Genomic DNA, 27,995 nt, shown 5'->3' with positions numbered 1-27,995 from the left:
ATAGCCACAGGACAACCACGGAAGTCCCTGGGATTGTCTTTAATTGAATTTCTAAAATTCACTTAACAAAGTTTAATCATTTCAAAGTGAACAATTCAATGGATTTGGTACATTCACAATGTTGTATAGCCATCACCTCTATCCAGTCCCCAAACATTTTCATCACCACAGAAGGAAACCTGGTACTCATTCGACCCTCCCCACCCAGGCACTTTAAAACCAATCTGGGCAGCAGTGCTATCAGGGCATCAAGCAGGGAGAATTTGGACACTAGAGCCTGGAGCCCTGGCTGATCTGCTGTGGGCAGAGGTGCCCTCCTTGGCGGGCAGCGGCTGAAGGCTGCTACTCTTTCACAATCTTGGGGCTGTAGCTGGGTTGGACAGCTTCGGCAAGCTCCCGTGCATACATCTCGTATCTGCCTGTCATCTGAAAGTGAAACACAGACTTTAGAGGTTCCCGTTTCATAAACGCCCTCATTTGCTCGCCACCACCTGCTGCCACTGGAGGGCAGCCATGGGACAGAAATCCTTTAGGAAGGCTGGTTGACAGGACAGTCTCAGAGTATGATATAGAGGCACAACCCCCGTGTAACCTTTTGGCAACGATTCTGGGGCTGTGGCGAAGATCACGGGTGCCGGTGATGACTCACACCCCCTAGCCCCTCCTGCTGAAAGACCTCTGTGATCTTCCGCCAGAAGGTGTGGTGGCTCCAAGGCAGGAGGGAGGAGGGCTTGACCTGCTCCCGGTCACGAGCCAGGAGTGGAGTTGCCGAGATTCGCACCCTGGTCCCCTGGCTCTGGAGGCCCATCCATTCCACATGGCAGCTCATCGTGGACACAGAGAGGCTGGGAGAGGCTGGGGGTGGGGCCGGAAAGCCCACCCAGGGTGCTCACACCCCAGCATTCCCTCCCTCCCTCCTTTCCAAAGCCTTGACGGGAACTCATGCCCATCACCATGGCTTGGGAAGCCTTCCGCTTTCAAAAAGTTACTAACGAGAAACCATTCTGTTTATTGGTTCCAACTTCTAATTTGTGTGGAATCCTGCATTAATCTAAACTTCTGGAGGAGGAGAGATAGGCCAGGAGACTTTCATGTGGGAAGTGCCTTCTCTGTCCAGTGAGAATCTGGGACTCAGGAAACGTGCCCAAGGACCCACCCTCACATAAACAGGGGAGTCAGGCCTGAAGCCCTTGTCTGGCTGGATCCGAAGTCCTGGTCCCTCCCAGATATGCTGCACAAAGTCATTCCGTCCTGACAATGAGATGTTCATTTGTGTGTATGATTTTCTTTCTTTTTTTTTTAAATTTAATTTTTTTTATACAGTATGTTCTTATTAGTTATCTATTTTATACCTATTAGTGTATGTATATATGTCAATCCCAATCTCCCAATTCATCCCACCCCCGCCCCCGCCCACCCCCTGCTGCTTTCCCACCTTGGTGTGCATACGTTTGTTCTCTACATCTGATGATTTTCTTATAAGTGGGTGCAGAGTTGGTGGAAATACTGCTAGACACTAACACAGCAAACTCCATCTGTGTCCTTGATGAGATGCCGTATTTTGGGGGGGTCCCAGGCTGCAAGCACCCTATCCCAGGAGGTGGGCACTTACACTCCGTGGTGTCACAGGGTATTGGTCTCCAAGGCCACCTGGGGCCTTCGAGTTCAGCCTCTTGTTTTACAAATGGGAGTACTAAGGCTGGGAGCAGAAGGGGCTTGCAAAGCAGTGGCAGAGCCAGGCCTGGATCCCATTTCTCCGCTTGACCCACTTCCCTCCATTGTCAAGGCCTAGACTTGGGGCCTGGCCACAGGCAGAGCCAGACATGCACATTTACCTTGTGATAAGTGCAAATGCCTGGAAAGGAAAAAAGGATTAGCGAGGCCAATCCACTCTATTCTCTGGACAAATGAAATTGAGATTAATTTGCTTGAAAGCGCCCAGAATCTAAATCAGATGAGCAGAGAATTTATTGAGGCCTGCTGCCTGGGCATCGTTTGACCCAGTGGTTCCTCCCCTGAGCACCGGCCCTGGCCTTCAAGGAGGCAGACACTGGGCCTTCTGCTCAACTCGTAGCCTCATGAGGCTGTCCCTGAGGCCCCCAGCAGCCGCGGCTCCCAGGGCTGGGGGCAGGACGGGCCCACGCGGAGGAGCAGGGGACTCAGGACCCACCTTGAAGCCCCAGATGTCATTCACCTGCCGGCAGAGGTTGAGGTCGAGCTCGGTGACCAGCAGCCCATCCCGGTTGCGGGAGAGCCCGGGGGTGCGGCTACCATCAGGGGCCGCCACGTAGCTTGAGCCATAAAAGTAGCCGAAGTCCCGGTGAGCTGTGAAGGAGCAAAGGCAAGGCCCCCGTGAGCTCAGGCAGACATGGGTGGACTCTGCAGGGGGATGGGTGCACCAAGAGACTCCCAGGACAAAGGGTCCCCACCTCCCTCCCCAGTGGTGGCCAAGGTCCCAAGGACCTGCCTCCCTCCTTGGGCCTGGAGGCCCAGCAAGTGGCTGCATGTCACCCTCAGCGCCCTCACCTCTGCCCCGGGAACCTTTTACAGGTCACCCTAGTAGAGGTATTGGCCTCCAGCTCCAGCATCAGCCACCATAGCCCAAGGGAGTTGCATGGCTCTGCAGGGCTTCCTGTGGTGGCCCCGCATGGTGAGCTGGTGGCTCTGCCCTCGCCAGCCGTGCCAGCTGTGTCACCCTACCCTCCCTCCACGCCTCAGTCCCCTCACCAGTAAAGCAGGGTAACAGCCACCCTGAAGGTGCGTAGGGAGCATGTGGGCGCAGTGCAGGGCCCAGCTGGCCTCACTTTCCTGCAGGGAGCTAAGTGGGACCAGAGACTCAGGAGGTCTCCAAGGCCTCACATTGGGGGGGATATGGAGCCCTTTCAGGAAATGCTCTTCTGGGAGACAGACCCCCTCAGCCCCCTCTGCTTCCCAGGGCGGGAACCATGAGCGAGTTCAGACACCTCCTTGGTGAGGGGGCAGCCCCCCTCCCACATTCCAGGCCAGAGAGGTGAGGCGGGTTGGCGGGGGGGCGGGGAGTGGCAGATTCCTAGCAGAGGTGAGGTGAGACCTGTCCTCAGATCAAAACAAGCTGTGGATTCTAGGAACCCAAGGCAGCCATGCTGGGCTCTGGGGCATTTGTACAGCTGGGGAGTGAGGGGTGTGGACGAGGACAAAGGGAGGGGGGAGTGAGGTCTGCGGGGTGGATGATGCACCCCTATTTCAGGGCGCTCACAAAGGGCTCCCCCACACCTCAGTCCATCTTCACCCTAGTCCCGGGGGAGGGATGGAGTCTGATCCGATCTCTACTCCATCCTCATCCAGGGAATGAGGTGGTCACAGGGCCAGAACTGCCGATCCATATGGGGACACAGCTGTGCAGACACAGTCTGTGGGGTAGACCCTGCCCGGAAGCGGCAGATGGGGAAGAAACAGTGAGGCCCACCCCTCATATGCAGTCCCACGGAAAGTCACGGGACATACCTTTCTTGCCATCCCCAGAGGTGAACTCATTCGGAAAGAACTCCTGGGAAATAAAACCAAGGTAAGACACACCTATAGGGGGCGCTGCTGGGTTGTTCATCAACGTCAGGCTGGGGTGAGGGAGTTAGGAGTTAAAGTGATGAGGACCAGCCTGAACTTAACCATCCCTGCTGAGTCCCAGCCCCAGGCCAGCAGGCAGCCAGCGGGGCATCTGACCAGCCAGGGGAAGACCCGGATTTTGCCATCTGCTGGGAGAAGGCAAAGTCATTGAAGAGAGTGGTTCCCAGGGCTGTGGAGGGCGTCTGAGGCTCGCCTGCTGGAGTCATAAAGCCCAGCCTGGGGTCTGCAAAGGCAGCAGGGGTGGGTATCTGCTCGTGGCTCTCAATATCTTCCAGAAGCCTAATGGAAACTGCGTGTCCAGCAGGGACAGGGATACGCGGGCTAATTAAAACACTGAGTTTCTTTACGTTGTCAGAAATTAGACTGACTTAGTGTTCTCTCAGACTGATCAGATGCTCTGATTAGAGTTTGACATCTGATTCGTAAGAATGAGGAAGAGGATTTGTTTTGCAATAAATACATGGTGTTTGTAGTCAGAATCCTTTGGTGCGTGAGGTCAAGGGTGGGTGGAGAGAAATTGGGTACTTGGCAGTACTGAGGTGAGAGCCTTTCAAAATGGTTTCAGCTAAAGACAAAACAGACAAAAACAGGGGAGGGACAGTGTTTTCTTTCAAAGTGACAGAAGCCAGTCTGCCCCCTGCTGGGACCCTAGCATGTGGGGCGTGCGTGCATGCAGAGAGGAGGTGTAACACCAGGTGTCCCCAGCAGGGCCACAGCAACAGCAGTTCTTTCCCTTGTGGCTTTTGCTGCTCTGAAGAGGCTGGGCCCCGCTGGCAGGCAGGTTTCGCAGCAGCTGCAGGAGGGCTCCCTGGAGGCCAGGCCTCGGGCACTTACCTCGCCTACCCGGTTGATGGCGCAGGTGAAGCAGTGATTGGCGATGGCTGCGTTTCTGGCCTCGATTGGCCACAGGGACTCACTGTGAGAGCGGAAGGAGAGGAACCAGGTTGCCGACTTCCCAGCCAGGCTCAGAGGATGCTCGGCCCCGAGCTGCAGCCCGGGTGCCAGCCTTCTAGGCCTGTGGTGGGGATGGCCAGGGAGACTCACTGCGTCCGTGGGTGACCCCAAACCCACAAACAGGCCAGCTCATCCCCGGCTCAAGCCAAAGCGGCCTTTTGGAGAGGGCCCAACGCAGCAGAAGCAGCCCTGGATCAAAGCCTCACCCTGACTCAGTTTCCTTTTCTGAAACATCCTCAGAGACCATGCAGATGAAGCTTCTGGGGGCGGGGTGGGGGTGGGAGGCTGTGTGGCAGGAACCCCTTAACCGCTGCTTCTCACTCGTTCCCTCCTCCCAGGTGGGGGTCAGGAACCCACTTCCCAGGCTGGTAAATGTCAGAAGGGAGCTGGGGCCCTGGTGGCTTGTGTGTAGCGTGTCCCCCAATCCCTACCCTGCTGTGCTGCCTTGCAAAGCAATCTCTACAGGGGGAGATTTCAGGCCTAGCAAACAGAGTACACCTGAAAGGAATTTAGGTTGTAGGTGGACATCGCCTCCCCTGTGCTGGCTCCCATTTCCCAGTGCCCCCCCATCTCCCTCTTCTGAACCCTGAGTCTCGCAGCCGAGGCCCCCTGGTTCTCCTACGGGCCCGGGAAGGAGTCATTCCACAGGCACAGCTGAGCTGCAGGCCTCCCTCAGTCCAGCACCTGCCAAGGGGGGACGGGGTGGGAAACTTCGCCCCAACCAGACACCCTGTCCTTCCCCAGCCCACCAAAGAAAATGTGCCACAGGATTCAATGGGCCTCCTTGTCACTAATTATCTGTCTGAGGAGCAAGGTGATTAGGATTCTGAACTGACAGATGTAATGCCCACTTAGAAACGCTGAGTGACTGGGAGCGGGATGCCCTGGAATCTTCCTTCCTGTCAGCATGCACCTGGTTTAAACCAGAGAGTAGGTGGAAGGGGTGGGTGGGTGCTTGTCACAAGCCTAATTCTCAGGAGGATTCACGAGTCTGGAAGAAAAAAAATCACAGGCTTGATTGAGGGGACTCATTTTGCCGCTTTTCTCCCCCCTCCAGCTGCTAAGCCGAGCTGACAAAACTTTTAAGAAAGGATTTTTACAGAAACACACCCGTCAATGACATTTTCGGGAATTAAGCAGACAGTGGCAGAGCGAGTGCCATAAAACATCGTTCTTGCAGTTCTCCAGGGAGGGTGCGGAGTGCAGGACTCAAACCCACAGCTGGCAATAAAACGGAGGCTCTCAAAACAAGCAACGGAAAGGAAGCCGGAGGTTCGTGAGAGCCGGGGCGTGCGGGAATCGTGGAGAGCCCGGCGGGGGTATGGGGACATTTGCCACTTTCCCAGCGCGGTGTACACAAGCCCTTAAAAATAATCACAGTGGGAAGGGGAAGGCATCGAGGGGTGGGGATGGCGGCTTTCCTATTAACACACATACATGGTAGAAATCCTGGACCACACGGCTGCACAGTTTGTCAGGATGACTCAGTTCATCAAAAAGCACTTTGCTTCCATTGGGTGCTTGGAACTGTGGGACCCACAAATGAGGATACCCTTCCAATCTGTGCATGTGCACGTGTGTGTGTGTATGTGTGTGTGTGTGTGTGTGTGTGTGTCTGGGGGGCTCTGATACAGAAGGTGGGAGATGCCGGAGAAGGGGATGGATGCTTCCAGAAGCTGTGAGCCGATGCTTGTGCGCAGCTGGGGGGGATCTGCCTGGCATCGTGCTTGCCATCAATTCTACAAATAATCATTCAGTATTTTAAGAAACTCAGAGTTGCACCATCCTAGTGAACCACCTGTTGTAATTTTCCCCCACTCTACGACCATCTTCAGTCTTTGCAGAGTTCTGATCCCAGCCTGGAAACACCTTTTTGCTCACAGGCTTTCATCATGATGCTGCAGTACCTCCATGAAGATTTGTTTTAGTGGCTGTACGATAACCCATGGAAGAGACGGGCTGGTGTTGACCTGACTCTGACCTCTCTCTCCCTTCCAGCTTTTCTTGTAATCAATCACGCTGCCATGAGCATCTTCAGGCAGGCAGCCTTCCCCTCCTCTCTCAGATGCGTCCTCAGGCTAAGGTTCTCAGACTATAATTATCTGGTCAAGGTGTGGACACTGTGGGAACTTGTGAGACATACTGCTTCTGAAAGACCTGTCAGAGTTTTAACTGCCAGCAGAACCACATCCTTGGAGGGCACCAGTTGGACCACTGTTGGCCAAGGAAGGAAGATCAATAACTTTTAATAAGCCGAGGACACGTGTGTATTATGTTGAGGTGCTTCTGTTTTCTCAACTGGGGCTGATAAAAGCCTGGGGGCGCTTGGTTGGAGAGGTGACCATCTGATTCCAGGACACAGCTGTGCCCAGCCCGGCCTGACAGCAGCTGTACCTGGTGGGGCACTGGCTTCAGGATCCTCCAGGGACCCCTCTGGGGAGCTGGAGCTTGCTGGATGTCTTACACATGGCCGGCAGGAGGGGCTGCTCTAGGACCCAGAGGTTCTGCCCAGGCTTGGTGGCCCGACGACCAGGAATCACCCTTTGTCGCAACTGCCAACAGACGTTGTCATAGTGGCCACGCTGCCAGGAGGCCCCCAGAGATTCTCTGAGGGGAGATCCAAGACTCGAGTGTCCCCTTCTGCCTGACGGTGCCCCCCCTAGACTCAGACAAGATGGGGTGCATGGATGGGGTGGCAGGTCTGGGGTAGCAGAGGGGGGTCTGCGTTCTGTGAGGGACCTGCTGTGCAGATCAGATCACGGAGGGAAGTTAACGCTGTGGAGGGGGCATCACGCTCAAGAGAAAGGCAAAGTGAATGTCACATCCTGACTTTTAGAAGAAATTCGACTGAAATTTCATGGAGAGCGAGGACAAGAATGACAGGGGTGGGGTGACAGGGAACTCAAGGCTGCCCACCAGAACTCCCCCAGCTGACCCCACGTGGGGACCGGGACTCCCCCTCCCGGCCCTGCCCCGATGACAGAGAGTGAAAGCCAGCACCTCCCGACCCAGGAATGCTGCTTTGGAGGAAGTGAGCTGGGGAGAGAGATATTTACACACAAATTCCTAGAGCTTTGGTACTTGTTGATGATGCAAAGCTGGAAACCACCCAGAAGCTCAGCCGTTGGGGAGAGAGAAGCAGCGGAAGTGCAGTCGTGCTGGGTCATCTCAGCTGCCTGCTCTTATTCAGTGAGGGGCCCGGGGCTTGCCCAGGAGCTCAGGGCTGCCAGGCCCACCCTCTACCCTGGTCACAACAGCTTTATCTACTCAGGGGTGAGGTTAACACCCAAACACGGGTTCTGTGTTATCAGAAGGAAACACTTGGTTGGCTAAAAACAGGTTTCAGAGCCACCTGACTGATGTCTTAAGGACCCTCTCAGCTCCAACCCATCGTCTGCCCCTTCTCTCGTCCGGGTGTCTGCTCTCCGTGCTCCGGACTCTGCAGACAGGAGACTTAGGACTCCTCATTCGTCACCCCACCTCCCAACCCCCCAGGAGCACAGCTGTGACACGAGGGGGAGCTGAAGCTGGCCAGGTACCTCTGATGCTCCAGACCCCTTAGAAGGGGAGCTTTTCTGAATCCTGTCAGCGATGGGGGAGATTATTATTACCTGAGACACCATCGTAGCCAAGGATGGTATTTTACAGTACAGCACAGCTCTTTAGGAGGGATCGTAATTGACACTTGGAGAATTTTTTCACAGAAAAGTTGGCACCATCCCAGGGTTCAGACAACCTGGTGGTTGCACCTGCCTGCTGTTTCCCAAACCTGCCTCCGCGCCCTGCAGCCTGCCCCCAGAAACCTCCCAAGTCCCTTGTGCCAAGTGACCTGAGTGCTCCGATGGTGGCCGAGGGGTTGAAGATGACCTCAGCACCGTTGATGCTATACATGAGCCAGTTGAGGGGGTGGTGCCGCCCGTAGCAAATGTTCACGGCGATCCTCCCGAACTGAGTCTGGAACACGGGGTGGCCCAGGTTTCCCTCCATGTAGTATGTGGACTGGAAGACAAAGGGTCATGTATGGATGCCTCTGAGCTGCCAAGTTTCCCTTTCCTTAGACTTGACAGAAAATGAAATGTCACCCATACTCCAAAAGGGATGCTCCTGGTATGACTCTACTTTAAGTTCCAAAATTTCAATCCACTTAAAAAAAAACCCAAAATCTGAAAACCCAGACACAATAACAGCAAGCTGACCCAAGGGGAAATCACCGTGGCTTGAGCACTTACCCACAATTTCTTTTGTGGCATGTTAAAAAGTCCCCAAAGCAACTTCCCACAGTATTTCAAAGATAAACTTGGTGAGGTTTCAATCATGGTACAACTAGAGGCTGAGGTGTGTGGTCAGTGTTAACACAAGTTGGTCAATGTCCTCACCAACCACCTGTTCCCATCGGAAGGTTAGAGCTGAAGGGACGGGGGCTCATCCACAGCAGCTCTCACCCTGCTTGGGGGGCACACCGTAGCCCAGTGGACACAGGACCTGCCCGGCTAACGAAGGCCAACATGAGACTAGAATCCCACTCTGAAAGTGCTCTTCTCCACAAAGCTCCCTGGGCACCCTGCCTGGGGTCAAGGACGTCCCTGCACAGCAGGCAGGTGGGACACAGTCCTGCCAACCCTGCCTCTCCGCCTGCCCCCTTGGGGTGCTGGTCAGGGTCTCACACAGATCTGCTTCCTGCCTTTTGCCTCCTCCCATTAATTTCAAAATTCGTCAGAGTCGGGCAGCAACCAGGATGTGCACACAGGGTGGACGCCGGAGCAGATCCTGGTGCGTTGAGACAAGCCCGTCACTATCCGTGGGGAGCTAAAGATTAATCCCAGGGTAAACAGGTGAGGGGCACGTCTTCCGGCCCTCGCCTCCAGCTGTCACTGGGGAACGCTGGCTTCTTCTTTCTCCCCAGAGGGCCTTGGCTAGCTCTGCACATCCTTTCTCATCTGCCTAACCAGCCTGAGAGTGGCTGGGACCCCCACCATCAGGCAGGGCGGCGAAGGATGGGGATATCACATCCTGAACAACTGTACTTACTGCAGATCAAGTTCAGACTTCATATCTTAGGCATTAGGTGGAGTTCATTTCCCTCCTTCAAACATCCACCTCCCTCCACCTACACACCCATGATGGGCATTAACTGATCAGAACAGCTCCCCTGACTTACAGCCTGATTACGGGCACCAAGCCCCAGCTAACATACCTGACACATTCCTCGCTGTCACCCGACACGTGGACATGGCTGACTCAGACCCCACGGGAGCCATGGACAAGGACCTCTCCCCACCAAACAAGAACTAGACTGTGACGGACGAGGAGCTCAGGGCCTGAAAGGGGCCACGGGAATCATTTCACGCTTGTGCACTATTGATTTTGGTTTTAATTTGTATACGAATTACTTCAAAGAAAAATCCCAGGAAGCCAAATCAGGTTATATTTAAAAAAAAATAGCCCTCTGCACTAAAGGCGTTTGGGACTCACCGGGAATCCCACTGCATCCCATCCACCTGTGTGACGCAGTGCAGTGCAGGGAGGCCCCCAGCGCTGCTGCCACACTGTGCTGCAGCTGTGCTGGTCATCCAAGGGGCAGCTCACCTCATTGAAGTCGCCCACTCTGGGGATGTGGTTTTTCCTCGTCTTGCCCAGGATGGCTCCAGAGTTGGAGATCACCACGGCTGTGTTCCACAAGATGTCCCCATGTTCCGTGTCTCGCTCCAGGATGGGGGACACCACCACCATGTCATGCTTCCTCGCCAGCTGGAAAAATGAGTACGGCACAGTCTTATTTTCAAATCAAGTGTCATAACATTTTTATGGAAGAATCTAATGGTCCTCCTAGATAGTTAGACGGGGTTCTGAGCTCTCCCTGCATCTATTCTTTGAAGACTAAATGCCAGAGTTGTCCTGACGCCCAAGCTTAGCTAAATAGGAACCAGCATTGTCCTTGTGCAGTGTTGGTGGGAGTGTAAAAACGGTGCAGCTGCTGTGGAAAACAGTATGGCAATTCCTCAAAAATTAAAAACAGAACTACCGTATGACCCCATAATGCCACTTCTGGGTATATACCCAAAATAACTGAAATTAGTCTTTTTTCTCTTTCTGATACAAGTGAGAATAATAACTATTTACTCATTCACTTTACCATTTACTATATGCCATGTTTGTGCTAAGAGGTGAAATGCATTCTCTATTCTTTTTTTTTTTTTTAAAGACACCAATTGTACTTGAACATTTGTTACTTTTTTTTTTTTTAATGAATTAATTAATTTATTTATTTTTGGCTGTGTTGGGTCTTCGTTTCTGTGCGAGGGCTTTCTCTAGTTGTGGCAAGCGGGGGCCACTCTTCATCGCAGTGCGCGGGCCCCCCACTATCGCGGCTTCTCTTGTTGCGGAGCGCAGGCTCCAGACGCGCAGGCTCAGTAGTTGTGGCTCACGGGCCTAGTCGCTCCGTGGCATGTGGGATCTTCCCAGACCAGGGCTCAAACCCGTGTCCCCTGCATTAGCAGGCAGACTCTCAACCACTGTGCCACCAGGGAAGCCCCCATTCTCTATTCTTAAGCAGTCTAAACTTAAATAATTCTAGTCAGAATTAAATCACTTGAAATTTCAATTAGCCTAGCAACCCTAATGAGAGGGTGTATGGGTTATATCAGGATTTCTGAAATATTGAAAATAGCCCTGGGGACCTTTTTAGTGTGGATAAGGCTGATTTCCTAATTCTAAAGGGTGCCCAGAGAGCTAAGTCTTTTGTTTTCCAACCCTGTGAGCCCTATACAAAGATCACAGACCCTACAGTACAAATAAAATAAAAGCAAGACTTAATGCCACTTCCCATAGACCTTCAGATCCAGAGGCAATAACAAGACAAAACAAAAAAGAAGGTAACAAGCGTTGACAAGGATGTGGGGAAACAGGAACCTTCTTAAACTGCCAGCGGGAATGTAAATGATGCCGCATTCCTGGTGGAGTTAAACACAGTTACCATAGGACCAGCAACCGTGCAGGAAAGTAGATTTTCACACCCATGTTCTGAGCAGCACTATTCACAACAGCCAAAAGGTGGAAGCAACACAAGCATCTAAATAAATCGTGGTGTATATATGCAATGGAGTATTATTCAGCCTTAAAAAGGAAGGAAATCCTGGCCTATGGATGACATGGCTGTCATCCCTGACATGGATGAACCTGACGACGTTATGCCAAGTGAAATCAGCCAGGTGCAAGAGGACAAACACTGCAGGAGTGTACTCACGTGAGGCATCTAAGCTAGGCAAATTCACAGAAACAAAGTGGAACGTCAGGCACCAGCAGCTGGGGGTGGAGGGGGTTGTTCCATGGGTGGAGGGTTTCAGATTTACAAGATGACAGAGTTCTAGAGGTTTGCTTCACAACACTGTGAAGATACTTAACATGACTGACCTGTACACTTAAAAATGGTTAAGATGATTAATTTTATGTTATGTGTTTCTTTCCATAATAACAAAGAAAAAAGGGATTTCCCTGGCGGTCCAGTGGTTAAGACTCTGCGCTTCCATGGCAGGGGGTGTGGGTTTGATCCCTGGTTGGGGAACTAGGATCCCACATGCCACATGGCACAGCCAAAATAAATAAATAAAATAAAATAAAATAAAATAAATCATATGTTTCATCTATACAAAAAAATCCCAGAAAGAAAACCAAACATAACTCTTGACACCAAATTCCTTTTGTCTCAAATAAGAAGTTCAGGATCTGGTGACCAGGATGAGCAGCCCCAGCTGGTCATTTGTCATCAGCTCTTACCAGCCCGTTGCTACTTCTGACCTTAATGACAGAACAGAGGGATGGCACGGCGGGCAGAAGGGGATGCTACGAGCACGTGGGGGCAGCTGTGGTCCCGGGGCCCTCGATGCAGACAGGGGTCCCCTGGGACCAGCTCATCCCCATCCTCCCTTTGCTCTTCCTTCCTCCCACCCTGGTTCAGGCACGCCGTCTGCAATCACTTCCTGCCTCGTAGCACAGAATCAACAATCTGGTGGCTGAGAGAATTTTCCCTACAGCCTGAGAACAGGGATGTTTGGAATCACAACTCAGTATTGATAGAATCACTATGATTATAGTTCTGCTCCAAAAGCCCTTAAGTATATGTAGAAAGTCTGAAATGCGACATTGGAGAAATGAAAGGAGTTATTTTTTTCGAGGTGAGAATAAGCATAAGTCACCATTCGTAACCTCTTGGAACGTCATTGGGGTTTTCTGGATGGCCGCTTTATTAAGATACAATTCACGGAGCATAAAGTCCATTCTTTCAAAGTGTGCCATTCAGTGGTTTTCAGTACATTCAGAGTTGTGCAACCAACACCACAAACTAATTTTAGAACATTTTCAACACCCCAAGTGGAAACCCTGTCCCCATGAGCAGTCACTCCCCATCCCCTCTCCCCGCCCAGCCCCTGGCAACCACTAATCTGCTTTCTGCCTCCAAGCATTTGCCTATCCGGGACATTTCATATAAATGGGATCATAGAACATGTATTATGAGGTTTTAATAAAGAAAAAGGAAGCCCAGTTTCTACACTGATGAGATGGGCCATGCAGAGATGCTTCCATAACTCAGGTGAACAGCAAGTGGGGTAGCAGAGCTCTGGACACAGACTCAAACTTGACCTCAGTCCCCGAGTGCCAGCGCCGCACTTGCCAGCTGCAGACCCTACTACGGGAGTCATCTCCAGGACCCCCTCCGTGGGCTGCAGCCCCCTCACTTAAAAAGCCATTAAGGGCCCTTCTGGCTCTGAAACTCTGATTTTAAGTGAAAGTACACTAGGGACTTCCCTGGTGGTGCAGTGGTTAAGAATCCGCTTGCCAGTGCAGGGGACATGGGTTCGAGCCCTGGTCTGGGAAGATCCCACATGCCACAGAGCAACTAAGCCTGTGTGCCACAACTACTGAGCCTGCGCTCTAGAGCCCACGAGCCACAACTACTGAAGCCCAGGTTCCTAGAGCCCGTTCTCCGCAACAAGAGAAGCCACCGCAATGAGAAGCCTGTGCACCGCAACAAAGAGTCGCCCCCGCTCGCCACAACTAGAAAAATTCTGCGCGCAGCAACGAAGACCCAACACTGCCAAAAATAAATAAATAAATACATAAATAAATAAACTTATTAAAAAAAAAAAAAGAAAATACACTTAAAAAAAGGGGGGGGGGTAGGGGCAGTAAATAGTCTTATCTATTCTTACCTGGCAAAGCAAGAGCCAAATGGGCGCGTTTTCCACGGAGAAGGGCCACCTCTGGCAGCTGCGGCCTCTCTTTGTGACCTGCCCGTGTTTGGCCGCTGCCAGAGGTTAGTTAACAGTTAAAGGTAGGTTAACATCCTACCTCTTGACAGAACTTCGTGGTGGGCCCGTCCTCTGCTGACTCGGCAAATTCCGTCCATGGAAGCTTCTCTCTCGTACAGAAAGCAAAGGGCATAGCTGTGGAGAGGAGAAAGGTCAGAATCACATCCAAGCTCATGGCCTCTGAGGGGGGTCCTTGGCCTGGTGGGGGAGGGTTTCCACAGGAGACCCCAGCCCCAAGAGCCTTGGCCTGCCTTCTGAGGCCCATCCCTGGCTGTGGGGACACCTCCCCTTTAGGCTTCATGGCAGAATAAGAGGCGAGGCCAAATGTCCTTCCTTTGGTCTTAAAAACACTTGCAGCAGAAATCTGAACAGATACTTGCACACCCACGTTCACAGCAGCATGATTCACAACAGCCAAAAGATGGCAATGACCCAAGTGTCCATCAGTGGACAAATGGATTAACAAAATGTGGTCCATCCATTAGATGGAATATTATTCAGCCTTCAAAAGGAAGGAAAGTTTGACACTTGCTACAACATGGGTGAACCTTGAAGACGTTATGCGCATTGAAATAAGCCAGACACAGAAGGACAAGTGCTATATGGTTCCACTTACATGGGGGACTTAGGATAGGCACGTTCACAGAGACAGAAAGTAGATGGTGGGTGCCAGGGGCTGGGGGAGGGGAGAATGGGGAGATGTTGTTTAAGGGGGACAGAGTGTCAGTTTGGGAAGATGCAAAGGTTCTGGAGATGGATGGTGGCGATGGTTACACAATAATGTGAATGTACTTAATGCTACAGAACTGTGCACTTGAAAACGGTTAAAATGGTAAATTTTACGTTATGTCTATTTTACCACAATTTTAACAATACATATATATGTTAAAAATTTTTTGCAAAAGGTACAGCCAGAAACTGTTCCCAACCAGCAGATCCCGAGCTGCTGGCCAATCTGCTGGTTGGTTAAGAGCACAACCAAGGCTCCTTGGGGACAGCGTCAGAGGGCCACCAAGGATGGCGCTGGGACCCTCACACATCACCATAGGAATGTTCATCCTCCCAGGGACTGAGGCTTGCTCAGGAACAAGAAAAGCCATTCATTTAATGACCCCATCAGAAGTTTGGGAACCACTGGGTAGGCTGAGCACTCCCCAAGGATAAAAGCATTATTTCTGTGACCTCTGGCTAGATGCCACCATCTAGGGGGCTAATTCAATAGGAAATTTCATTAACTCACTGATTTTTGTTTGCTTAAAAAAAAAAAAAGCAGGTACATATACACGCAGTAACAATTCAAAGAATGCCATGCACACCAGATTCTCAACGGCAGTTTCCTTTGTGGGGTGGAGGGGGCTGTGATGGGGGTAGGCACCAGGGACCTCTGGCTGAGTGTGTCCCACTGCTCCACAGCCTCGGCCACGTGCATCCACACCCGCCAGTCTGATGCTGTGAGCTGGGATCTCACTGGGATTAGACATGCGTTTCCCGTGTCACCAGTGAGGTGGAGCACCTGGCCACATGGTTGCTGGCCTTTCTGGATTCATCCTCCAGATGATCTTGTCCGTAACCTTGGTCCACTTCCTGCTGAGCTGTTTGTCTTTTTCTTCTTGATTTGGAGTACTGAATTCCTTGTTTGGACCAATCCCGCATACAGTTGGCCCTCTGCATCTGCGGGTTCCCCCAACAGCAGGCGGAAAATATTTGAAAAAAAATTCCACAAAGTTCCGAAAAGCAGAACTTGAATTTGCCACACATGGGCAACTATTTACTTGGCATTTACACTGTATTAGGTATTACAAGTAACCTCCAGATGATTTAAAGATTTAAAGTATATGGGAGGATGTGCGTAAGTAACATGCAAATACTACACTATTTTATATAAAGGACTTGAGCATCCCTGGATTTTGGTCTCTGCAGGGTTGGGGGTCCTGGAACCAATCTCTACAGATACCGAGGGACGACTGTACTCTTTAGATCTTCCTCCTCCCAATAACCCAAGTCCATTTCTTTTAGGAGGATTAGCCTAATGGATGTTTCCAGATGCTTGCTACTGTTCCGGTCACTCTGAAACTCAGAGTGCAGGGAAGGTTTGTAGGAAGCTGTGTGATGTGGCTGGCGAGGACCACCTGGTTGCTGCGTGGGTTGTGTGGCCTGTTTGGAGGTAATAATTGCAACCAACCTTTTCCCAACACGGGCCATGTGCCCAGCACGGTGCCAGGCCTGGTAATAGGCAGCATGTCCCCAATACCCCTGCGAAGTTGGTGTGACTCCTCATTTCACAGAGAAGAGAAGCACCAGCCTCCAGATTCCTTCCAGTCCCTGGAAGCCTGGTGCTATGATGGCATCACCACCATCTCAGCTGCCAGGGCGGTAGCCCATGGAGGCAGCTAAGTGGGCAGCAGGCTCTGCCAGCACCAGCCCAGGGGGCCTTGGCACCAGGATCAAGACTCCCCAGGCGCCATCGGCGAAGATGGATGAGCTATTTTAAGGAAGCCAACAAGAAAGCTGTTGATAACAAAGAACAATCCTTAATGACCGTTGTTCACTCTCAGCTTTCAGAGCATTAGGAGAGACTCAAATGCCCCAAGAGAATAAAACCTCCCTTTCCGATTTCATTTCAGCTTGCTAAGCTCTCCAAATTTCTCCATTTCCATTTTAATGGCTTCTTTTCCTGTTTTCACAACTGCTGTAACGTAAACAAACTTTCAAAAGAAGCATGTGGAAGGGAGGTTGGGGGAGGTCGGCTGTGAAGTTCCAACTACAGTTTCCAAATTAGAGGGGAAGGGGGTTCCACATTCACTGAACCAACACTCCACGAGGCAGGCTCAGACTTGGACCGGGCCCTGCCCTCAGGAGCTGCCAGCCAAGACGGGAGCTGAAAGGGAACCTGTGTAGGGGAGTCCCCAGGGTCCCCCCAAAGGAGGGGGTGCCCGTGCTAGGCCTTGATGGATGTGCAGGAGTTTTCCAGATCCAAGAAAGAGAAGTTGGTTAAACCATCCAATAAATATTTTTTAGTGTCTGTCATGTACCAAGGATTATTCAAGTCACTAAAGATAAAATCTGGGTAGGGGAAAGAATAAACAGAATGTGGTCCATCCAAACAATGGAATATTATGCAGCCATAAAAAGGAAGGACACTCTGACACATGCAACTACACAGACGGACCTTGAAACCATGATGCTCAGTGAAATACGCCAGACACAAAAGGCTAAATACTGTAGGATTCCACTTACATGAGGCCCCTAGAGTAGTCAAATTCATAGAGACAGAAAGTAGAATAGAGGTTATCAGGGGTGGAAGAGGAAGGGGAGTACAGAGTTTTGGCTGGAGATGATGAAAAGGTTTGGGTATAGATGGTAATGACAGTTACATAATTTTGCAAATGTATTTAATGTTGCTGAATTGTACACTTACCAATAGTAATAGTATGCATATTTTACAATTAAATTTTTTTAATGTTAAAAAAATAGAGGGCTTCCCTGGTGGTGCAGTGGTTGAGAGTCTGCCTGCTAATGCAGGGGACATGGGTTCGAGCCCTGGTCTGGGAAGATCCCACATGCTGCGGAGCAACTAGGCCCGTGGGCCGCAACTACTGAGACTGCGCGTCTGGAGCCTGTGCTCTGCAACAAGAGAGGCCGCGATAGTGAGAGGCCCGCGCACCGCAATGAAGAGTGGCCCCCGCTTGCCACAACTGGAGAAAGCCCTCGCACAGAAACGAAGACCCAACACAGCCAAAAATAAATAAATAAATTTAAAAAAAAAATAGAGGTGGGGATTGGGGTGGGAAAAATAAACACCACCAAGGCACTGATCACACGGAGCTTACAGTCTAATGGAAGAGGCAGACAAATCAAAAGCATCACACAAGAGTACACGTATAACGAGAAATGTGAAGAACGTGATGAACTTCTGGGTACAGGTGGCAGATGGGACGCACTCCTTTGCTCTTTCCTGAAACCCCACCAAATGAGAGTAAAGGGTTTTTTGTGTACAGGTATAAACCCACAGGGATGAGGCACGAGCCAGGGACAAAAACAACAAAACATGGGAGGCTGGAGAGCCGAGGGAGGCGGAAGATATCTTAGTGAATCTGAGAACACTGAGTCCCCCCCGCAGTGGAGGAGGCCAGGAAGCACCCCACTCTCCATCACAGACCCCTTGAAAGCTCAGGAGCCAGAGGCACCATGCAGCTCTGAAGGTGGGGACACAGGGAGGGGCGACAAATAAGTAGGATTGGTCAAAAGTCTACTTAAGAAGTTAGATCCCTTCTCCACTCCAAGAGGCTGGATTGAGCCTCTCCCACCCCAGCTAGAGGCTCACTCTCTAGAGACAGTTAAACAGAGGATCTCTGGCCTTGGGGAACCCAGGACAAAGGTGAGTAGAGTGATAAAAACAAAGGGATTAACTAAACATAAGCATACTGGACTCCTGTCCTTTCCTCTTGGCAGGAGATTAGATGAATTTTCTCTGGGGAATCTGACCAGCCTGAAAAGAATGACCTAAAGATACTACCATAGGTGATTGATTTCCTAACAAACAGCTAAACCCGGTCATCCTATAATGAAACTCAGTGGAGGAGCCCCTCCCACAAACTCAGAGCTTGCAATCAGTTTTTTAATCCCCAATTCTTAAAATATAAGTAATCAGGGCAGCAGCGGGGAGACCAACTTGGAGTAACTAGGAACCATGCAGGGAGAAAAAAAAATATTACTTAATATCCTTAGAGATAAGAGAAGATATTGTAACTATAAAACGAGAACAGGATGTGATAAAATAGAAAATTTCAGACCAAAAGAACTCTCATAAATTCAAAATATGACAGCAAAAACAAAACACTAACTAGAAGGCTGAATGACAAATTAGATAAAATCTACCAGAAAATTGAACAAAAAGACAAAGAGATGAAAAATAGGCACAAATACAAAAGAAAATGAGGGATCCAGTCCAGAGTTCCAACATCCTAACAGCAAGGAGTATCAAAACAAGAGGAGAGAAAAAAGGGGAGAAAATCACGAATGAAACAATCTAAGAACATCTAGATCTGAAAGACTCAAGTTTCTAGACTGTTAGAACTCACTGAAGTATCTAGAAGGATGGATTAAAATAGATACACTCCATGGCACATCATTATGAAATTTCAAAGTACTGGAGAAGAGATCCTACAACCTTCTAGAGAAAAACAGGCCACATACAATGGGGCATAAATCAAAATAGTCTTAGACTAGTCAACAACACCCAAAGCCAGAAGACACGGAGCAAAGTGTTCAAACTTCTGAAGGAAAATTTTTTCTAACCCAGAATTCTATACCCAAACAAACTATCCAGCAATATTTTCAGATGTGCAAGGTCTCAAACAGTCTACTCAACCAAAATGAGGGGGAAAAGCAAGAAAGAGGAAGCTGTGAGATAGGAGAAACACAAGAGCAAGGCAGAGGGACCCCCCCCGCCCCGGATGATGGTGAAGGGAGTCCTGGGATGGCAGAGAGGGGGAAACCAATTCAGAACAGAGCAGCCAGAAGGCTCTGGGACAGATTTCTGTGAGGAGATGAAACCGATAAACTACTTCATATGTCTAAACCTCTTAGGGGGATTTAGGAAACCAGCAGAAAGTTTGGGGTAGACTTTGTGGTAAGCATGTAGAAAACAAAGCAAACTCCAGGGAAAACAGAAAGCTATTCAGGGAAAGAAATCAAAGCGATTTCCTTTGAATCTTGGTAGCAAATGGACTGGGGACAGACCAGGAAGGGTACATGTGCGTAGAGGGGGCAGGAGAGGGCAAAGGACCACACTGTCTCCTTCCATCATGGGAAGTCAATAAATGATGCAAAACTGAAAAATTAGGAAGCAGCAACACAAGCAAAGGTAAATTCCAAAAGAACCAGCTCAGAGAAGAAGTAGCTGCCTCTGGGGAAAAGGATAGCTATTTTTTGGTAACAGACCTTGTAGACCCATTTGACTCTAAACCATGAATGTGTATAACTATGACAAAAAAATAAAAATAAAATAAAGAGGTACAAGGTAGCAGGAGTATTTAATAGGGATGCAACTTTACACGGGGAGGCAGGCTCTGAGCTGAGATCCGAAGGTCGAGCAGCGTTACAGGCCAGGGGAGAGGAATGCTCCAGCTCCAGCTCTGGCTCTGGGTGGAGGGAACAGCGGGCGCAGTGGCCTCAGGGGAGCGGAGTAAAGTATCAGAAGGTCAAGGCAGAGCCCGGCAGAGATGGGGAGGAACAGATGATGCAGTGCAGAGTTTTCATACAGCTCTTTCCTAGAAGGTGTGGGCAGCCAGTTAGAAGGGGCCAGAGTGGAGGAGACCAGCTGGAGGTGATTACAGAAGCTGAGGAGACGCTGACATGCCTTGGATCAGGGCAGAGGTAAGGAGGTGAGAGGAAGGAGTAAACGGATTCAAGTTTGGAAGGAAGGCCGAGGCTCAGATGAGAGACTGAGGCACGTGAGAAGGAGGAAGGCTGGGGTTCTGGGGTTGCTGGTGTTGTTGACAAAGAACCTTTCTATGGATGAGAAAAGAAAGGAGATTTTAAGAAATCAAGCAGCAGACACTCTTGGCGACGTGGAGATAAGACAGCACTGAAGGCAGCAGAGAAAGCACCCCGAGAGAGACTTACTCCATGCTTCCTGGAAACAGATGATGTTGACTCCACACATGGCAGCCACCTCTATGATGGCCTCGATGCGTCTGTGCAGGGCAGTGACCTGGCAATTTAAACAGCGAGGATTAGTTGGTTGAGACCATCTTTAGAACTCAACCACCATGTGGCCGGCTGCAAGAGGACAAGGAGGGTGGGAGGTTCTGGTATGTTGGACTGTCCTTGGGTCCAAGTCTACAGTCAAAGGTGGCGGTACAGAGGCTCTGGGGTCCCACACACACTCAATGCTGCCTCGCTAAGCCTCGGTTTCCTTGACTGGAGAATGGGGAGAACGCCACCCACCTCGTGGGGTTGCTAAGCGGAGGACGTGAGGATGTGAGCGCTTACTGCGAGAGGGGCCACACTCAGGGGGCCCACCACACACCACAACCATCCCCTGGGTTAACTGCTCCCTCGCCCCCTACCCCCCAGGACCCAGTCCACTTACGACGTCCTGCATCCACAGCTTCGGGGATGCCTTGTCCTGCCACTTCTGTTCTCCCATGTGTATCGTGTCTTCCAATGACTCGCCTTTCCCAGCTGTGCCCTCTGCCAGAATGTGCTCCCTTTCCCCACCCAAAATTCCCTGGATGTGTTATCCACAACACGTGTTGCCCACAGAGGGGTAGCTCTCCCAGCAAGGGGCCGAGAATCGGGGTACCTGTATTCTCCCCGGCCTGCGTGTGTCCCTATGGTGGCGCTGTTCCCATTGTGCTGTCACATTCCTCCACTGTCACTCCCATGACCCCACGAGCTCCTTGGGAGCAGTGTCCTCAAGTTCTCTGTGCTCAGCATGACGTCTGGCTCCCAGGAGACATTCAGAAGTGTTTGTTCAAAGACAGACCAGAGGAACCAGGCTGAAAACCCAGAGACCACAAACGCTTCCTGATGGACGCTTGGTCTCCCTCGAGGGACTGCGTGCACGGGGCCCCGTGGATGACTGCTGGGTGCCAAGCGTGCTTCTAGGCTCTGGGGGGTGGTGATGACAGCATCCCTGCCCCCCGATGACCTGACAACCTGGGCTGAGGAGACATATTCACAATCTGACCGATGTCTGGGGATCTTAGGATCCAGGCAGAGGGACACACGGTGGACAGATGGGTCCTGACTGGCGTGTGCCGGCAGGAGCCCGAGAGGCAGTTCCACGGAGAGTGCGTGAGCCACAGGGGCACCCTCCCAACTGGTAAACGGAACTTCAGCTCGATCACAGGAGAGGAAGTGGAAAGGAAGGTGGACAGAATAGTGAGGAGTGAGAGGAAGGCAGAGAAAGGGTAGGAGCCAGAAGAGAAAGAAAAGCAAGTGACACGGCTGGAAGGAAGGGGGGGCCAGGGCAGAGCCGCTGGGCAACCATCCGGGGACAAGATCGAGTTCAAAACACAGAGCAGCCCGCTGCCCGTTTATGTATTTACAGTCAAAAGAGGCCAAACCTGTTTCACCACAGGGGTGTCCGCGGGGAGGGGGGTTCTGTTCTGAACGAGCCCCATGCGCACGGTCCGGGGCCTCCTCTGCTGCTCCGCCACAGCCTGAAAGGCATAGCCCTGCAGCTCAAAGTCCCCTTTGGAGGCGGCTTCAAAAGCCCTGCTGGGCAGGTCGAGCTTCCTAAACAGGCAGGAAAGAGGGGACATGATCTGCCTGAGGTCTGCTGCATTTAATGACCCTCTAGAGTCACTCCTCAGGCAGAGAAGAGGTGGGTGCGTCCCAGCAAGAAGGCCCAGGAGCCGGCCAGGGCCGCGGCCACGCGTGGGAAGCTGGGGCGGGGCTGGAGAATTGGGCCCGGTGGGTGGAGACTGGGCTTCCCTGGGGAGACTGGAGCCGGGAGCGGAGCGGCATGGTCAGGCTGGGTGGAGGAGGGCAGTGGGGAGGGGGCAGCAGGGAAACTAGTCACGAGGTTGATGCTGGAGCTGCTGAAATCGGGGGGTGGGGGGTGGTGGCAGGAATTGAGGTCTCAGCAGGCAGCACAGGAGAGAGGGAAGAGATTCCCAAAAATGTCTGTGGACTAGAGTCAGAGGGCCGTGCTGAGCCTGGGGGCTGCGGCAGGCCGTGATGAGACAAAGGAGCTGTTGAGAAGGAGGCTGGGAGCCGGCTAGGAAGAGAGGCCAGGACGACAGCAAGACGGAGGGTCCCGTGGCCATTTGCCACTAAGGATTACAAGTCTTTGGTGACCCCCCCACCCCATCCTGTCCTGCTTCCCACCAGGGGAGAGGGCAGCTCCTTGCCCGATGCTGGGTGAGCGTGGCGGGGCCCAGATGTCCAGACCAAAGGCTGAAGGGCTCATGCCTGTTTGTGATTTATTAACACAGGCAAGTGGATTATTTATAAAACCTCCCACCAAAGTGACCATGGGCCACATGGTCTGTTTTGTGCCTGGCCCAGGGGTGAAACCCGCAGGGGCATGGGACAGGGCCCCCAGCCAGGAAGGCCTTACCATCTAGGGGCATGGTGGTTATGAAATACCCAGAGAATGCATCAAAAAATAACCTGACAACCATTATCTAACAATATTTCTCTCCTACTTTAAACCACTTTCTTAAAGACATTTCTTTCAAAATCACAGCCCTGTCAGCCTGAGCCCCCTGCCACCGCCCCCTGCCAGGCAGTTTCCCCGTGATGGCCCTGACAGCTCGGAGTTGGGTTCCGCCCCTGACAATCAGCCTGCTTTTCAACTAGTCAGGGTTCCGTGCACTTCAGCAGGTTAGAAATAGCAGCAGTGCCCACACTGCGCCTCCTGTTGCCATGACTGCCTCAGAGACAGTCCCCCACCTGCAGGCAGACGCCCCCACTCCCCCGGACAAGTCACCATGGTGGCCAGGACAAGAAGGAGGGCCTGGGGGCCGGCTGCCCTTGGGAGTGGTCCTGGTAGGCCGTCCTCAGCCTGCACCGTCAACCAGGAAGACATCAGGTGGAAAAGCTCGCCTCAGGTTTGCAAGCCCAGCTGTAACCATCACCTGGAAGGGGTCCTTCATCCTCTGGCTAACTCTCCCCACCCACTGACCGCAGCTGTCTGCTCTCCCCACGTTTCTACCTTCAACACTCAGCCCTGTCATTCCACGATGCTCAGCCTCCCTGCCTCCATGCCCATCCCTGTCCCCAGCTCCCTGCAGACACGCGTCCCCTAGGCCATGCAGGCCAGGCCTCCACTACCTTCTGGGCTCTACATTTCCCCAGCACCCCCCACTGTCTGGCCACTACCTGAAGGTTTCCCCGCCCTCCAGTTACCCTGGCATTCCTTCACCCAATCCTGCCTGCTTCATCCTGGAGAACCCAACTGGCCCTCGAGCCCCATTCTCTAACCATGTGCTGTGTCCACCAAAGGCTTGGCTCAAGGATGTGGTGTGGCACCGACCAGCCATGGTGGAGACCAGCAAATGGGCCACAACCTCACAAAGGGGGCTCTGTGCTGCCCCCAACCCTCCCTTGGTCCCCATAGTTGGCTCTTGCCCCTCTGCCCCTCATCCTGATACTAAGGCCCCCACCCTGGTGGCCTCACCTAAAACTTCAAGGAGGAAAGCCCATCACTTCCTGTCCTGGCTCCACACATCCCCTGGCCTTTCCCCCGGGAACCCCCCTTTCCAGCGAGGTCAAGGCAGACCTTGCCCAAGGGAGCCCAGCCCCAGCTTCCTTGGCAAGCTCTCGCTTCTGGAACTTCTCTTTCCCCTCTAATGGCTCTTTACCATCAGTGTTTTAAATAATTAAACCAGAGCTTTGTTACAAAAGAAACACATGCTCATGGGGGGAAAAAAATCAAACAGTGGAAAATGTAAAATGAGTTCCCCTCCATCTCAGAACCTAGAGACAACCCCCTTAACAATGTCTTATGTGTCTTTCCAATATTTTTCAATATGCGTGTGTTACACATACAAAGTTGTCCTTCTGTATGTTCTGCTCTTCCATTTACATGCTTTTATTGTTTTTTTGGCCACGCCAAGCGGCATGTGGGATCTTAGGTCCCTGACCAGGGATCGAATCTGTGCCCCACTGCATTGAAAGCACGGAGTCTTAACCACTGTACCACCAGGGAAGTCCCTTCATGCCTTTTTCACTTAACGATATACCCACTTTGGACATCTCTCCCTGTCTCCTGCAGACCTGCCACATTCACCATGACAGCTGTTTGAGTCTCTCCCATTAAAAAAACAGGAAAAAAAAGAAAGAAGGGAAGTGTGCTCTACACAGGCCTCTCTTGTTCTGGAACCACCAGCCTACTGGTTGCTAAAGCCAGTGGACTCCCTGCTGACCCTATCCTTCCAGACCTCCTTGAGCCACCTGACACTCTGTCCCTGTCCCGATCAGCATCCTTGATACTGGCCCTAGGGTCCCCCCCGCATCCTTACCTCTGGAGTCTCCCACAAAATCTCCACCTCCTCTGCCCCTTTAACACTGGGACCCCCAGATTCCTACTCTGCCCCCATTCCTCCACCTGGAATGACCATCTCTAGGACAATCCCAAACCCAGCCTCCCCCCACCCTGATGCCCACCTCTGCAGAGTCTCTGTAGTGGGCTGACCTGTGGCCCCCCCCAAAAGATATGTCCAACGTCCTAATGCTCAGAACCTGTGAATGGGACCTTATTTGGAAAAAGAGTCTTTGTGGATGTAATTAAGGATCTCAAGATAAGATCATCCTGTATTACCCAGGTGAGCCCTAAATCCAGTGATGGGTTAAGAAACGCCCAGAGGAGAGACACAGGGAGAAAAGAAGACCAAGTGAAGACAGAAGCAGAGATTGGAGTGATACTGCCACAAGCCAAGGAATGCCAGAAGCCACAGAAACTAGAAAAGGCATGGAAGGATTCTCCCCCAGAACCTTTGGAAGACTGTATTCCTGCCAATACTTTGATTTTGTACTTCTGGTCTTCAGAACCATGATGTAGGACAACCATCAAAAGACAGAAAGTCCCTCAAGAGTAGGAACCGTGGCTAACTCATCCTTGTACCTCTAGTGCCCAAGACAAAAATAAACAATAAATGTTTGTTGAATGAATAAATGTTTCGTGGTTCTGGCTGTCTTAAAACTGAGAGTTGATGTTCTCTGGGGATTTCATCTGTCTGGCACAGGCAAAGGCCCATTTAGCTCATTCACTTAGCAAACATTTACTAAGCATCATCTTTGTGTTGGGCGTGGCAAGTACTGGGGTGGGAAGCTGGTCTTGTGTGGAGCAAAGGGGGAGTCCAGGGGAGGGACTGAGGATTCAGGTCCACCAGGCATTCATAGAGGCAGCCATGCCCGAGTCAGGCCACGAGAAGTGAACAGAAGAAGTTTTAAATGACTAATTTTCTTTTCTTTTCTTTTTAATAAATTTATTTATTTATTTATTTGTGGCTGCATTGGGTCTGTTGCTGCGCGTGGGCCTTCTCTAGTTGCTGTGAGTGGGGGCTGCTCTTCGTTGTAGTGCACGGGCTTCTCATTGTGGTGGCTTCTCTTGTTGCGGAGCACTGGCTCTAGGCACGTGGGCTCAGTAGTTGTGGCTCGTGGGCTCTAGAGCGCAGGCTCAGTAGTTGTGGCACACGGGCTTAGTTCCTCTGCGGCATGTGGGATCGTCCCGGACCAGGGCTTGAACCTGTGTCTCGTGCATTGGCAGATGGATTCTTAACCACTGCGCCACCAGGGAAGTCCCTAAATGACTAATTTTCTATCTTCACTTTGCAGCCTGTTCATAGCCAAATCCCACTCAATCACAAGTACAAAGGTTTATACCCTAGAGGTGAAGCTTGGAAGGGCTCAGTTCTGGGTGGAACAGAACCAAGAAAAGCAAAAAGGAGAAAGAATGGAAAAGGGGAACCACTTACTCAGTTATTGTGAGCGAAGCCCCAGGAAGAGGCCTGGTGGTCACTGATTAATGGAATCTGGTTCCCATTTTACCTCCCATTCCAATCCCTCCCTACCCTGGAGCGATCCAAATGTGCACACAAAGTCCCTTTTACAAGGCAGTCCTTACTCTGAGCTCTAGAATGGATCCCAGCTAGTCCCCTATGTGGGAAACTTATTTCTATTTTCCTAAGACTCTCCCTGACACCCATGAGCTGTCTTTTCCCAGTGGAACATGCCCACCTCACCCTTAAACACCCTGAGACACCCCCTGCTTCAGGACACCTTCTTTAGGAGCCTCAATTCTAAGAGGCTTCCCCCGGGACGAGCCTTTACACGCGCGGTGGGAAGCAGTAATCCAGCATGAGCACACTGGAGGGGCCTTGAAGGTCATCCAGTCCCAGGCACCCCTCTTTGGGTACAAAGAGCCCTTTTGGACAAAGTTCTGTACCATGCCCACCCCGAAAGGCAGCTGTTCTACCTTTACCATCCACTAGCTGTGAAAACACCTGAGACTCTGAGGTCTGGCCTCCCTGCAGGAACTCCACATCAGCTGGTGGCTGGGAATCTCTGATCCAATCAACACCCTCCAGTTTCAGGTGAGCTGATCAGGTTCCTGCCTCAAGGTCACTGCCACAAGGGCAGGGAGTGCGCAGTCTGGCTGGATTGCGGGAGCCCACAAATGGGCAAGAAAGTGGAAGGACGTTTAGTCAGGAGTTGCATGGGGTCAGAGTTTGCATTACACTCTAAGGGCCGTGGGAATCCCTGATAGAGTTTTAAGCAGGATATGATTTACATCTTCTGGTTGCTTTGAGAAAAGTGGACTGAAGAGAAACAAGAGTGGAAGGGGAAGTGTCTTCCAGCTCTGTATGCCCAGCGTCCAGCAGTGCACTGCCCTCAGAAAGTCCTAGTGATGCACACAGCTGCCTGGGAGTGAAAAAAATTTGCTCTGAGCATGGGAACTAACTCCTGTGGCTTGCCAGTGGGAAAAGTTCCTTCGCCAACCAGATTCAGAGGCCTCTGCCTCCAAGGATCCGCCAGAGGCTGGGTCACTGCAGGAAGGAGGGGCTGGGGGCTCTGACAGGAGGTAATGACCCAGACAGACGCCTAGAGGACAGGCCTGGCTCTGGGGAAGAAGCTAGTCACTGGAAGCTGGGAAAGAGAGCTGGGTGGTCACAGAGAAAGCACAAAGAGTAAAAACCGTCCTTTCCCTCTGGGCTTGTAAAGTTCACTCTCTGTTGTGCAACCCTGAGCTCCCAGAGCTGTCACATCTAGACCTCCCAGGGTCTCAGCTCGCCAATTCAGTACTTCACCACCGCCCTTGCAGAGCCCTTCAGATTCTGAAGCACTCTGCCTGGTCCCCCAGACCCACACCCGCTGGCCCCAAGGTCCCCCACCTTCCCAGTCTAGGCCCCACACCTGGTCTCTTTGCCATAGAGAATGCGTTTGACCTCCTGCAGGTCTGCGACTGGCAGATGCTTCTCCAAGCACCGCTCCAGCGACTCAAATCCAGCCCCGGCCATGGCTGAAGTCCGCACGTTTCTTTAGACGCAAACTGCCTGACGGCCTTTGCCCCCAGGAAGAGGAGCAGGACGGTGCGTCTGCTGACGGCCAGGGCCGCGCACGCGCCCTCCCCTCTACTCATGCGCCCTCCCCTCTACTCCCACGCCCTCGGCCCCA

The 27,995-nt window shown here is 51.8% G+C and overlaps 1 protein-coding gene and 1 long non-coding RNA gene across 4 annotated transcripts; one reads left to right on the top strand and one right to left on the bottom strand.

The window, feature by feature from the left end:
• Window positions 1-24: 24 nt before the first annotated feature.
• UPB1 (beta-ureidopropionase 1) lies at window positions 25-27,902 on the bottom strand. 3 transcript variants are annotated; one of them, XM_059894421.1, is made up of 10 exons: window positions 27,735-27,898; window positions 21,938-22,109; window positions 20,490-20,577; window positions 13,903-13,997; window positions 10,144-10,305; window positions 8,387-8,556; window positions 4,438-4,519; window positions 3,484-3,526; window positions 2,171-2,325; window positions 25-426 (listed from the first exon to the last, which is right to left on the bottom strand). In XM_059894421.1, the coding sequence occupies exons 1-10, from the start codon at window positions 27,836-27,838 to the stop codon at window positions 343-345; spliced, it is 1,155 nt and encodes a 384-aa protein (XP_059750404.1). In that variant the 5' UTR covers window positions 27,839-27,898; the 3' UTR covers window positions 25-342. The 3 variants fall into 3 exon arrangements, with proteins under 3 accessions (XP_059750404.1, XP_059750406.1, XP_059750405.1); XM_059894423.1 differs by lacking the exons at window positions 21,938-22,109; window positions 27,735-27,898 and adding an exon at window positions 20,959-21,262; XM_059894422.1 differs by lacking the exon at window positions 3,484-3,526 and having other exon boundaries at window positions 338-426; window positions 27,735-27,902.
• LOC132347678 (uncharacterized) lies at window positions 23,070-25,494 on the top strand. The gene is made up of 2 exons (XR_009497259.1): window positions 23,070-23,428; window positions 25,145-25,494. It is a non-coding gene; the product is annotated as an uncharacterized LOC132347678 (long non-coding RNA).
• Window positions 27,903-27,995: the final 93 nt, after the last annotated feature.

This window comes from Balaenoptera ricei, chromosome 14 (genome assembly GCF_028023285.1).
Source record: "Balaenoptera ricei isolate mBalRic1 chromosome 14, mBalRic1.hap2, whole genome shotgun sequence".
Classification (NCBI taxonomy): Eukaryota; Metazoa; Chordata; class Mammalia; order Artiodactyla; family Balaenopteridae; genus Balaenoptera; species Balaenoptera ricei.
Note: the sequence above shows the minus strand (reverse complement) of the source record. Positions and strands in the feature narration are given on the sequence as shown.

Excerpts from the sequence above, each read along its gene's own strand:
- UPB1 (XM_059894421.1), bottom strand. The coding sequence starts at position 27,838 with ATGGCCGGGGCTGGATTTGAGTCGCTGGAGCGGTGCTTGGAGAAGCAT. Across the intron at positions 13,998-20,489 it reads CTGTTTCCAGGAAGCATGGA|CTATGCCCTTTGCTTTCTGT; the intron begins GTAAGTCTCTCT and ends TCCTCTCCACAG. Across the intron at positions 3,527-4,437 it reads CCATCAACCGGGTAGGCGAG|GAGTTCTTTCCGAATGAGTT; the intron begins GTAAGTGCCCGA and ends TTTATTTCCCAG.